The sequence below is a fragment of the Taudactylus pleione genome, unplaced genomic scaffold, assembly GCF_031769625.1.
Source record: "Taudactylus pleione unplaced genomic scaffold, aTauple2 ptg000019l, whole genome shotgun sequence".
Lineage (NCBI taxonomy): Eukaryota > Metazoa > Chordata > Amphibia > Anura > Myobatrachidae > Taudactylus > Taudactylus pleione.
Window position 1 is genome coordinate 9,520,814 of NW_028284421.1, and position 14,087 is coordinate 9,534,900.

Here is a 14,087-nt window from a genome sequence, read left to right on the forward strand (position 1 = left end):
ATGGCTGTTGACGTGTACTATGACGCTGCCTGCTAATTATGCACGCCTCTAAAACGGCGTTGAAACACTCAGACACGCTTGCGTTCGCACCTTCACTCCCCCGTTTTTACTGGACTGCCCCTGTTACCACCCACAAATGGCCTCTCCTGTCACTCACTCTGCTGGGCTGGCTTTGCTGTACGAGCAAGGGATCTGCGAACGCACTGTGTAGTTTGCACACACGCACTACGATGCATACGCATGCTCAGATTAGCAACCATCGGCAATAGCGAGCGCACTGCGGATAGCGTCCGGGTCTGAATCAGGCCCTATGTTCACTGTTAAAATAGTTCTGCAGTGTATATCCACAAAATGGGCATCTGTATGTATATGGGGAAAATTAGAAGTACGTTCTGTTCTGGTCAAATGGGCCTCTGCTTGGGATGCAGGGCTCAATTATGTGTAAACTCGTTTATTATGTTTTGCATATGGGAATAAATATTTGGGACTCCATAATAGCCTACTACTAATTGTTAAGTAAAATGGATATCAAGGTGGGTTGCATATCAAGTTGTTAGAACCTTGCACCATTTTATTAAGCAAATCATGATCTTCTTTGTGATCTACAAGTTATTCATTTTCAGTAGGAAATCTTCAAATCTGTCAGACAAGCTCTGGATTCTGGACTGCCCAATGGGCATGCAAGACAGAGAAACACCATCATCTGATGCAACTACAGTTTGTCCAAAGCAGGGTGTGGTTGCTATAGATCTTTTGGGATATTCTCATCTGTCATGGTTAAGATTCCCAAGAGGAGTGAAACGTCAGCTCTAATGATGTTTTGATATGGATTAATAAATGACCTTTCTTTATTATCAATAAGCTTGGGAAGTGCCCTGCTATCCAGGTAATGTGTGTATGAACAACATCCTGCTATGTTTCTACATGAGCATCCCTGCAGTTGGATGTCAATAACTGAGTGCAAGCTCATCTTCTTATATGTATATATATATATATATATATATGTGTGTGTGTGTGTCTGTAATAATTTTGGAAATAGGGTTCTCTTCATTTTACGATTCACAATTCTATTTACTTGTTATTTGACCTTACTCTACATCTGTGGACAGTCAGCTGGTCCTGAAAAAGTGAACACGGGAGGCAGAAATTGTTCTGCACCTGGGATAGCAGACAGGGCTGGAATACTATATGCCAGTGTTTTCCAAATCCAATATCTCAAGAATCCCTAACTGCCTGGTTCCATGGCTCCTCACATAATCACAAGTGAAATAATCAGAACCATGTGTGGATTTAAAGTGTGTCAGTCCATAGTGAATACACCTGTGCTCCACCAAGGAGAGATGGAAAACATGTACTGTTAGGGTTCCCTGAGGACTGGAGTTGGTAAACACAGCTACAGTATATGCCATAGTGTGCATTCCATTACCCATTTGCTATGCTATGTACTGTCACTGGCCTACATACCACACACTTACCATGCATTTTATAGCACTAAAGAATGTGAATCAAGAATTTCAGTAAGGTAAAAAATAATCTTCAAATAAAGTAATAAATACATTTGCAGTGGAGGTTCTGGATGAATGGCAAATATTTATTAATCACTATATTCAGCTTTATTTAAGAAACTAAAAATATAGTGTATATGATTCTCTGCGATGGTAAAAAGTCTGCCAAGGCCTCTAAATATAACATAGTTTTATGTATTTTGTATTATTATTTACTATCCTTATTCTGACTCAGTAAATATTTACCAAGCTTCAGATATTTTCTTTTTTCATTTAGACAAAAAATCAGCTGATTACAATACACTGACTTACCTGACTCCAAGCTCCAGTAAACCACTCAACCTTGCCTTGACATGGCCCGTTATCACAGCTTGTAGTCTCTGGCGGTCTGTTGTTTCCACAGCCTTCTAGCGGTAAACTGCTGATGTGATTGGACATGCAAACCACTGACCGTGTCCGCACTCCCTCTCCACACTCTGCTGAGCACTGGAACAGAAGGAGGAAGCAATTACTCTGACAGCCAGTAGTTACCTATGGGGAGCCGCACAGGGGATACACACTGGCTTAGATTCAAACAATAGTAAATTAAAAACATTTGGAGTTTTCTAAACCAATGGTCACCATGTTCCTATAAAATGTCACTTAAAGAGAGATCATTTGCATTCCCAAATGTAATATCTGCAATTATAAATGGCACACTGACCTGGCTTGTCAATAGCACGAGGATGGCATTTTCAATAATGCTATTACAGCAAGAAATGTATGTGGATTCAATAGGCAGACCTCCGTAATATTGAAGCAAAAAGGTTTAGTTTTCATAGATTTTGTTTGGATTGTGAGTATTCGGATCGTTTTCTATCTGTACCACATTGGTATGTAGTGAACGGCCAATGTTTTTTCTCTATAACATTGCTTTATGTCCACCATACTGTAATGTGAAGTCTTATGGGACTAGCTAAAGTGACAAATCACAGTCTCTAGATTGCATTCCCATAACAACGTCAATAAATCCATAGAGCAATGCCATGGGTATATTGTTAGGTGTTTTTCATTTTTACCCTTGTATGTCTTATTTCCTTATATTGCTTAACTCGCACATTGCAAACTATGTAGTGGGCCCAAAATGGCTTCTTGGCCTGGTACCAGGTAGGACTAATAATCCTTGAAACTAATGTATACCCATAATGGCTGACTCAGCTCTGCATTATGTTCATAGATTCTGTGCTTTCTGTAAATATAAACCTCTCGATTAAGTTCATGTATTCTGTAAAGTACCTTAAATCCTATTGGAGAAAGAGCTATATAAATAAAATTATTATTAAACAGCCCATACTAAAATCTTAGTTTACATTTAACCTCTCTATTTGAATATCCTAAGTGTTAATATTTTATATTATCTTGTGGAACATGGAATGAATCACAGCTAAGTGAAGCCATGTGACTTGATGGCAGAAACACATATCTTACCCTATCACTCCATTCTGTAAGGAACCAACTCTTAGCACACGGACCCATGTCACAGTTTTCAATGTCGTTTGGCCGAAGCATCATATTGCATTCTTCATCGTCGACATTATCCCCAATGTTACTGACGCATTTTACATCGCGTGTCTTCTGCCCCACACCACAGGGCACAGAACACTGCAAATGAAACAAAATGGTAAGGTATAAGTGCTACAACGGACTCTGTACACAAACATCCAGTGTGATCATGACCAATAAGAACGATGGCATAATGACACCTGGCACTAAATAGGATGGAAATTGGTGCCCTGTGTGTTAAGACCAGACCTGGTTAATACAGCATTTATTATTATTATGATGATGATGATGATGATGAATGTATTATTATTAATAATTTATTATTATTAATTTTATTATTTTAGCAATTTACCATAAAATTGGAACAAAAGAGAAACAACATGAATTGGAATAATGTTCTAAAGTCAAGTGTTTGAGTGAATCAAAACAAATTCAGAGAATTGCTAGATAACCTAGTAATCTCCACAATGCTATTTCTAATAATGGTCAGAGGTCAATCCATTTGATGCTGAGCTATAACTATGTGTCAGAAGTTTAAGGATGACATAATATTAACTAATAAGAATATGACTAATGGCTGGTGCTTCTAAGCTAAACAAGTAAACAGGTTTTTTATTCCCCTCCACTGGTAGATACACAAATGTCCAAATGAAAAGAAAAGATTGCCCTATGCTTACAAATGAAGCCAAGTGGTATAATGCAGCTGAACCTATTGGGCTTTATGCCAAACTAAGAAAGTTTTCTGTGCACCCAGCAAAGTATTAATACGTCTTTGGTAAAACAGATTAAACATTTTTTCCAAACTGATTTGCAACAGAAACCAAATAATAAATTAATGTGCTGTTCATCTAATGCTTGTATTTTTTTTTTTCTAGCAATTCTGGCTTGTAGCATTGATTCTGACCAGGGCACCTACACATGTTTGCCTACTCTACTGAAAACTGCTCAATTTCAAGGAGCTCTGGCAGATACCCAAGAATGAAAGTCAGCCTCCTGGTTCCTGCCCACTGCACTAGGGAAGTGGACAATACAGATCCTTGATTATGCAACTTACGGTGAATTGTGTTATTGTCTTTCCGTCCCTGCTGCACAATGCCACAAATTCTGACCTTCCGCCTTGACATCACCCACCAGATTTTCCAGAGGCAATATTGAAAAAGTAGGTAAATATGCTTCTATGTAATTTTGTATGTTGTTTGCATGGGCTTCCACTGGCTGCTATGATTTTCTTCCATAGTCCAAAAACATACCGGAAGGTTAATTGGCTAGCTATGATTTTGGTCTACAGTATAGATGTCCAAAAGTTGTGCTGCCTGCATTCATGGTGGTTACAGCGCGACATTGTATCATTGATGTAACCACAAGATTAACCTCTATTAATCTTTCGGCTACGATGTAGCGCTTCCCACCAAAGACTTCAATGGGGATTTCTCACCATAGACGTCTATGGGAGACACAGGCTGGCCGCATTCAGCTAATCAGGGAGCTGCTCCGACGGAGATGCTCCCTGATTGGCTGGCGGCCCCTTCACTGACGGGGCACACGTGTGTCCCGGTCACTTACGCGGAGCAAAGGTATGTGTACACACATACCTTTGCTCAGTCCGGCATGGATCGGGTTTTTTGTGTTTTTTTATTTTAACCCCTGGATTGCCAGTGGACGTGATTTACGCATAGGAGAGGTGAGTATGGATTTTTTTTTTCAGGTACACCCCTATGGATTCCTTCGGATACTAGGTGAGTATGTGTGAGTGTGAGTATGCATGTATGTTTTAATTAAATTTTACATTCACGGTGTATGTTTGTTTATTTACGTATTTCTTTAGTTGTGGAACTACAAGTGCCAGCGGGCCCGTAATGCCCCGCATGCTGGAATTTGTGGTTCTCCAAATACCAGCATGCAGGGAAGGCTTGCAGGTACTTGTGGTTCTACAACTAAAGACAATATGCAAACTTTATTTTTACACTTTACACTATCAACCCGGCACCCACCGTCCTAGGGTGCTGGGGATAGCCCCGGGCTATCAGTCTAGGCCTGGGGTGCCCTGGAGAGGGATATCCCTTTATTGGGGGGTACCCAACTCCCCAGGGATCCCCGGCTTGGACTGACTAGCGGCCAGGGATAATGCTTTGGCCGGGGAAACCGGTGAAAGGTTTTCCCTGGCTGTGGCATTATCCCCCCGCTAGAAAGAGTTCGGTGCTGGTTCTGGAATTTTCAGGGGACCCCTACTCGTTTTGTCCCCTGATTTTCCAGAACCAGCTCAACAAAGCCCCGTGCTGGTTCTTAATATACAGGGGTCCCCTACACATTTTGGCCCCTGTATTTTTAGAACCAGAACAGGCTTTATAAAGCCCGGGGCTGGTTATGCTTTTGGGGAGGGGGTGCACGTAATTTTTTTTTAGTTAAAAACATTTAACATAAGTACACACAGAAACATGTACATATCTCATGGATATGTGCATGTTTCAGTGGTAATCTGACCTGCTCAGGATGTACTCGCTAGCCTGAAGCAGGTCTATTATTTGGGGACTTTTGGTAATCTTTTTTTTGCGAGTCTGAAACAGACACTCTATTACATTGGGCGAGTTGATTGTTTTCAATGTGAAAACATCTGGATGCGAGTTTGAGAATGGAGAGTTTTAGTAACTCTGAAAAATGCGAGTTTTAGTGAACAGACACCCTATTACATTGGAGAGTTGTGAAAAATTGCGAGTTTAGCACCAAACTCGCAATTTACCAAAACAGACTACCTATTACATTTGGCCCAAAGTCTTTAATTACAATTCATTGATTCAAAAAAAATGTATGTTTAGGGTATGATCAGAATGTCTTGTATTAGCTTAAGATGGGTACACACTGGCAGATATATTGGCCAATCACGACGTCGTTCACAGAATTATCACGTTGACTGTGCTTCACAGATGATGGCAGATATATCTGTCCATTGTGCTGTGGGTCTGATTCATTATCGAAAACAACTGCAATTACGTACGCAATCGGCCAATTGTTGCATTTTGGACATGCATCGCAGCGCGCGAAGACCTCACTGTGATCGGGACAGCGATTGCTGTGACTATGCATGAGTGATTGGACACGAAGTAACCATTTGGGTTTGGTGAGGGGGGTGGTCGGCGAAATGCAAGCGTGCCAGTACATTTGAACGCCGTTACAGGGGCATACATAAATTAGCCATTGTGATGCCATGTGCAGCTTGGGCTTTCACTGCGTGCAATGAGGTTAGCAATTTTAAAGTAAGGTCAGTGCTTGTGCAAGTATGCATGAGGCTCCGATTGTACTTGATGTTACCGATGGTTTCGCAAACTTGCAAAGTACTACGGATGTGTGTAAGGTAAAGTGGGAGTCCTTATGTTTGGCTGCGAAGGCATTGCGATTGTAATTATTAGCACATTTTTGCAGTGAGACGCGAAATAGTGATCCTTGCTGAATCAGGCCCTATGTGTATAGGCGGTCAGCCGACCGCCTGTACACTTGCAGCAGAGACTGCAAGGATGGAGGTGCGACGCGGGACCAGTGGCCAGATGAAGGTTGTTCAGTGTGTATGAACAACCATCATCTGCAGATCACTCGATCTGCATATACTGTATATGGAGGGTTAGGTTTAGGCTACGAGGGAGGGGTGATAGATTAGGTTTAGGAACTAGGGGGGTTAGGTGTAGGCTGTGGGGGGGGAGGGTTAGGGGCACGGCCGGTGCAACGTAATCAGCCTGGAGAGGCACCGCCGCTGCCTACACATTTCCAGCGGGGGCCCAGCAGCTTTTTCCCTGAAGTGGCAGCCAGAGGCTGGAGCTCACACCTGAGCTCCACCTTCCTGCTCCCGCAGTGGGTGAAGGGAGATATGTCTTGACATCTCTCCCATATATTGCCCAGTGCGAGGACCAAGGACGCAGTAGTTAAACAGTTGTGGACACAGTAGCGGGGCTTCAGGTAAGTATAGTATTGTGTGTGTCTGTGACTTTGTGTGTAAGGGGCACTACTACTGGGGATACTGCATAAAGGGTAGTACTACAGCCGGTATTGCATAGGGGGCACTATTACTATAAGAGCATTGCAAAAGGGACACTATAACTATTATGAATATTTTCACCTGCAATTATAGAAATTAAGTGTCAGGGTCATTCATCAAGAAGGTAAAGCAGGAGACATTACAGATATCTCCTGCTTACCTTTCTCATCCGCAATGGTCCGCTGTCCCCGTACACTAGTATTGGGACAGAATTCATCAAGCGCCGAAAATACAATATTTTCGAAGCATGACTGTGGGAGCATTCGCATCTTCACGACCTCCCGGATTCCTCCGCCCCTGTCCGGCTCCTTCCATCGGACGTCGGGGATCTTGTGCGCATGTGTGACCTGTAGGTCACGCATGCGCACTTGTCTCACTGCTCTGAAAGTGAAGCTGCTCGCAGAGACAGCTGATCGCGGCGAGTTAGTATATTAATTATCCTTGTCTGTTCGGACCCCGATTATTAACATAATGAATAGACCCCTTAGCAACAGGGATAGAGCAAATAAATCACTGATTTCTCTTGCGGTCCCTGTATACTATCAATTTACCACATCTATATAGCCTGCCATGGGGATTGTGGTGTCTGTGCAATTTAACAAGCATTGCCTATATTTGGCAATAGGGGATCTGCTGGATAACCTGGTGCGTACATGTGTGGCTGCATATGTGCATTTTACAGTGACACTTCACTGGCAGTGCTAGGCTGCTGGAGAAGTAAAGAAATCCCTTGCAGAAGTACATAGTTCTCACCAGGGCTCCAAAATGACGCACAGATTGCTGAATAGTGGCGCTACTCTGTATTGGCATTTGTAAGTGGCGACACAGATTTTCAGTTAGTGCGAGGTCTACATATATAGAGCTCTACAATTTGTTTATAGATTTAAAATTTCCAGTTGTAAAAAAGTATTATACAGGCAGAACACTTAAAAGCCCTACTGAAACCACTGCATGAAGTCTGTCATCCACTTGAAAGATGTCAAGTATCAATTATCCTTTTCAAATAAAGGTTCAATGATCCCAATTTATTTCTTATTAACCTATGCTCTCCTCACAGTGCATGCAGCAAAGCCCACTATTCCACAGACAGATTTTCAAATACCACTATATATTAACCCTGAAATTTATGATGGAGCCAAGATCAACAATTGAGGAGAATTCACAAACTAAGTGATGACCACTATTGTGGTGTTGTGCCCAGTGCATGGCTATGTGCATATATGGTACAACAATTCAAATACAGACAGCTCAACAATGCATTCAAAGCATAACTTACAGAAACCAAAGCCATTCATTCACCACTACTGAAGTGTCTTATTTCTCATATATCAGAACAGTCACTACATAATAAATTAGCCAATTATGTGGCCCAAGTATAAAACTGATAAAACAACTCCAAACATAACTATATACAATAACCAAGAGATAAAGTACTGGTTTATTTTGGGAAAATTACAAATTCATTTTAGACATAAAGAAACAATATATGTGAAAATGAGAGAATCCAAGAAAATAATCAGACAGTGTTGCGAGTTAAGCAGAATAGACACTTCCAAAGCTTGCCAAGCAATTAATTCTAGGGTCGCTTTCCTTGGCAAACAAGAAGAGAAAATATTTATTATAAGTGACAAACAGCGAGGAATAGTCCTAGTTACATCTATATCATGCACAGAGCTACAAAGTGTGATTCTATCACAGCAAGCAAATGTCTACACAATCGCTCTGAGACAAAACACATTTACAGTTTTCAGGTCATTGATTCAACTGCATGTAAATATAAAAGTATGACTTACAAGTAAACTTTAGTAATTATGACTTACAAGTAAACTTTAGTTGTATTTTTAGTTACCTTGTCTTAAGAACATCCATAAAGTAAAGTGACATGACAATTTTTACATTTGTGTAAAGATAATTGGACCCGTCTTTCTGTCAGTCTGTATGTATAGTTCCTTATGTCTCTAGATATCTCGCCTCTTGGCCCACAGTTAATATTTGCTCCCCTGACACAGTAGCCATGCTCACTGATGCAGTATGATAGAGTCAGCAGCATTTCCTCCTCTTGTCATTGCAGCGTTTTAGTGCATCAGTAATAAATTGTAATGTAAAATGTTTATTACCAACAGCTGGAGACAGACCTAGTTTTTGATGAGAAAATGTGCAAACCTGTCAATCCCTCTGTGCCTGTTTAATTAGAGATGTACCTACCTGCCAACATGCTAACCTGCTGCAGAGTAGGGAAAGAGAGTATGATGCAAAAGTGTAAAGAAATCAGTTACTTTGTGTATTTAATTAGCTCAGTAATACACAACCCTAGATATTGGTTTTACTTACTCTCCTCCTGCCACCCCTGCAAAGCTACCGCTCTAAGGACCTGATTCCGAGATTAACGTTCATGCAATCGCAACTGTATTCTCTCACAGATCGGAGCTGCTAAAATATGCTAATTCCTCTCAAAGCATAGCCGAGCATAGGGACACCCACTGCTGCCTTCTCATATCTGTCTGGCGAGGTGCAACAGCGTAAACAAATGCAGATCAATCAGTCACAATACTTGTAAGTCAAGTCTGACCAGCCACAAACACTGCAGCTCTCCTGACATGCTGAGAGCTATCATGCTGTGAAGGCGATCGCAATAGCTAATTTATGCATGCCCATGAAACAGTCTTTAAACAGTCTGACACAACTCAGTTTTTCTAGCCACACCCCCATTGACAACCTCCAAACGCTGACTACCTGTCACTCGCTTTGCGAGTGGTTTCTCTGTATGAGCATATTTGCAATCGCAGCATGTGTGCAGTAAAGCTTTTGCGCAATGGCAAACAATCTCTCCATCTACGTAAATATCGGCATTGCATGCATCTCTGAATCAGGCCCTAAGACTACACCTTTGTGACCTCTTTACAACTGTCAACCATCTCTAAGAAAATATTGCAGAGTGTATTAGTCATCCCCTTACATCTGCAACTTACAGGTGTCCAGTCAGTCTTAATTTGCCATTCACTGCAGATCTTCAGTTGGCAAGTGCTAGTTGTTTCTGGCTTTTCCTGGCTCTGGCAGCGATGTGGTTGCACAGTATGGGTGCGATTAGCGTATATATGTCTACACAGGATCTGACGGTGCTGCATCCCCAAACCGCAGGTCTTGCTGCACTCGGACCACTCTCCTATGTCCCAACTGAAGAACAGGGAAGAAAAGTTAATATAGCCACAATTTTTAAGATTACCATCATTGATGCAAACATCTAAGGCAGAACATTTACTTAAGCTGATGTATATGTCATCACATAAATTACCAGGATTCATAAATGTACAATATGCTTTAGACATTGTCATGCACCTATCAGCACTTTTCTAGCCTTGTACAAGCTAAATACCATTACATGCATTCAGTATGTCTTCTGTTTCAAAAAAAATAAAGAAAATAATGAGATTAAGAGACTTTGGGCCACATATCATAGGGTACAGGATCCTGAAGGTCGTGAGATTTTTGTAAATTAGCAGAAAAATTGCAAAACACGGTTGGTTTTGCCTTACTAAACATTGCCGCTTTAAATCAATCTGCAAACTACTAAAATTTTGGAACTTTCAGAATCCAGCACCCAAATGCAATTGGCCCCTTTTCTGACCTCGGCAATTTCAGCTCCATTTGTCTACAGTATATGTACTTTAATTCAGTTATAGCACATTTACTATATGAATTAAAACAGCAATACACTAAAGTATACCCTAAAGTATACCTTTGTAGCATGTCTTAACCTGTTTGACTTAATTGTATACTGTATAATCATTGTATTTAATGTTGTATACAATGGTTTCAGATAATCTTCTGATTTAACATGGATTTAGAAGCTAGTACACATCAAATAGCTTTATATTTCTATTTACAAAATGCAATTTTTTTCCTGCAGCAATCCAAATGTAAATATTAGATAATCAATTAATACAGATTCATATATTATAGCAGCAACACTTATCAGCTAATGGGGACAATCTACAATTAGAAGGGGCTAAATAGTACTGCTAATGTCATCATCGGTATTGTATATTGTTGCACCAGTCCTCCAGCACCCGCAAGACATACGGCACCTATTAGGTGTACATGCGTCTGCTTTTTGTCTTCCCAGTCACAAGTAAATAAACCGCACTTATTGTACCCAGCTTACACATAAGAGTTTGCCGATGCAACAAAGTGTACACTTGGAATGATCCGCACACATACAGTATTTGGTGCACATGCGCTGTACAAACATACACATTTTATGCCAAATAAATTACATACACCCAACTTTATATAAACTCTATCATTCGCATCCATTAGAAAGCATGTTGAAGAATATTAATTAGTATAGCTTGCAGGCAAATTGCTTATATAAAGTCTTCTCCACAATATGTCTTTCAAAACAGACAAAAACATTTAAGGCACCTGCACAGAAAGGCACCTCAGACATAAATATACTGTACTGTATGAATGTACTCACGTCCTCTCTTACTTATATAAAAATGTATCCAGTTCATCTGGTTTCCAATGTCACTCATTAGCGCCTTCAATATCTGGAAGGTGGCTCCCCACCTCTGAGATCCCCCATTCCTTCCCCTGCTTTCCTTCCTCCCTCTCACCTTTCCTTTCCTTTTATTTACTGACTTTGTTCTATTGTTTTCTGCATGTAAGCAACCACTTGTAACTTATCAATGGTGTGATGTTCTCTGTAGCATTTTTATATTCCTGCACTCTCTGTTATTGCTTTATTCCTGCATTTTTGCAGTTTGCCTTCTGATAAGTAGTTTTTTGCTACTGTTACACTTTGTTTTGTATCCAATGCAGACCAATTTAGTTTATAACTATATATTTATTTTCATTATAGCCCAACCAACCACCATGGGCATAATGTTAGGTACCACAGCCCTCCTCTACACTTTTCTTTCTATTACACTGCGTGGTGGAAATAAGGACTAACTCACAGCGCAGAATACTGGGTACAAGGCCTGGCATTTAGCGTAGGATCAAAAAAAATGGAAACTTGCTAAGAGGGGTACGATCTGTTCTCCTTTGTAACAATGGCAGCAGTATCTGCACAGTAGTACAGATGTGACCTCATACACCTAGTCTCAATACGCTATGCGACATAAGCGAGCTGCGCTGAGAGGTGGAGCGTCTTTTTCACATCTTTTTCGATCGAATGTGCGTTTGATATCCAACACTTGTATATCTGTTTGCAGCTAATTCTTAATCTATACGAAACATGGCATGAAAAAAAGCCATGGACGCTGCATGATAGCACCTTGTATACAAATTCAGACTCAGTCACACACAGATATTCGAGCGTAAAAGTAGTTTGTCACAAGCCAAGTCGCACGGGACCTGGAGCTCTGACAAGGGCTGCTTGGCACGACAGCGGCAATAGTGTATGAGGACACATTTGTAACTCAATCTGGAGCAGCACAGTGACTAGGATGTGATAGAGGAAAGATGGTTAAGGTGATGATATTATAAAGATGAGAGGGTTAATGGAGAACGATAATGTTGAAAATGTGCTAATAGCTTAAGGAGGTGATGAACTGGAGTTGATGATGGAGAATGAGGGTTTAATGATGTAGGGTTTATAACGGAGTATTGGGGATAACACCCTAATAAACTGATGTGTGATCTTAGATTCTGTGTACAAGCAAAAGAACTACAAAAAAAAAAAGAATATAATAATAAAATATATGTTTGACTTCACCTTCACTTCATAAAATGATAGAAATTATTTTCTACACCAATTCCTTTAGTCCACAGTTATCGGCTAATCTGGACCCTCAACCTCACATTAACATGTAGAATTTATTCGGAAGCCCTGCAGTACTTGTCAAGTATAATTAGGAGAAGTAAAAGGCGCAGAAAAGGATAAAGAATATGACAAAAGTCTTATACATTATGTATTAGCTCTACTCTGCGTGGCTACAGACAACAATCTGCTTGGCAAAAATACACTGTACTCAAGATTATTGAATGTAATAATAATACGTACTTCCCCACAGCAGACAGGTGACATTTCCATTTATTGGATGCATGTTACACAATGTGTAGAAGTGGTTACACCAGAATATGTTAACTATAAATGACTTTGTGTATATTAATATTAACCTTTTGATTATTGACTTGAAATGGGGTCTAGCGCTTGATTTGTACAAGACTGATACAGTGCCAACTGGCAATACAGATTTAGCCTTTGATTTTGTTACAAATCGCTGAATGCTGAAAACAAAGTAATAACCAATCTCAACAATACAGCATTAAGCACATACATTGCCATCATAAAGATATGTGGACTTTATTTTGCAGTTAAATGTTCAAAAATAGATTTGCTTGTTATGTGTTGGATAGTTAAACATTCTAGAAGACTGTATCTAAACGTCCCTGCAGATGGTTGATGGTCAGAGTGTCTGGCGTAACAGGTTTGAATTGAGAAAAGCAAATAGCTTTCTAAACACTCATTTCAATCCACCAAAGGTGACAAGGTGGGGTATCTGGGCATACATGTGGATGCCCACAAATATGGAGAATTTACTAGATTGTGTATATAAACCACAATGCGGGTTAATTTTGCAAATTTAACCCAAAAATAGAAAGGTCCACAGATGTGGATGTTTTCTATAAGAGATGGATGGTGATGGATGGCACTAAAAATACAAATGTATTAACTATTTAATAAACTAGGGCTAGCCAACCTTCAGCACTCTCACCATGGAAACCTAAATGTCACATTAGAACTTTTTCAGTATGATACATAAACAAGCATCTTTCAAAATCTCTATTCAGAGGTGAAAGAAGTAAAACAGAGTAAAAATCAAGTTAATTAAAACATAAGTGCAGGTAATCTCTTGACAACAAGAAGAGGCTGTTGATGAAATGCACATTTTATAAATGCCTTCCTATTTCTCCATCAATAAGAAATAACAGAGGGGAGATAAAAAGTTATTTTCTAATGCCCTTGGCACGTATCTTCTCTACACCAGACCAGAGTCATTATAAATAGA

The 14,087-nt window shown here is 40.2% G+C and overlaps 1 protein-coding gene across 1 annotated transcript in view; it reads right to left on the reverse strand.

Moving 5' to 3' along the window:
* The window catches only part of THSD4 (thrombospondin type 1 domain containing 4), an 898,709-nt gene that overhangs the window by 35,173 nt on the left and 849,449 nt on the right, over window positions 1-14,087 (reverse strand). Inside the window, exons 13-15 of the mRNA XM_088445395.1 lie at window positions 10,041-10,245; window positions 2,973-3,146; window positions 1,818-1,991 (exon numbers count right to left, since the gene is read on the reverse strand). Of these exons, the coding sequence (XP_088301521.1) occupies window positions 1,818-1,991; window positions 2,973-3,146; window positions 10,041-10,245 (553 nt within the window). The remainder of the gene's footprint in view (window positions 1-1,817; window positions 1,992-2,972; window positions 3,147-10,040; window positions 10,246-14,087) is intronic.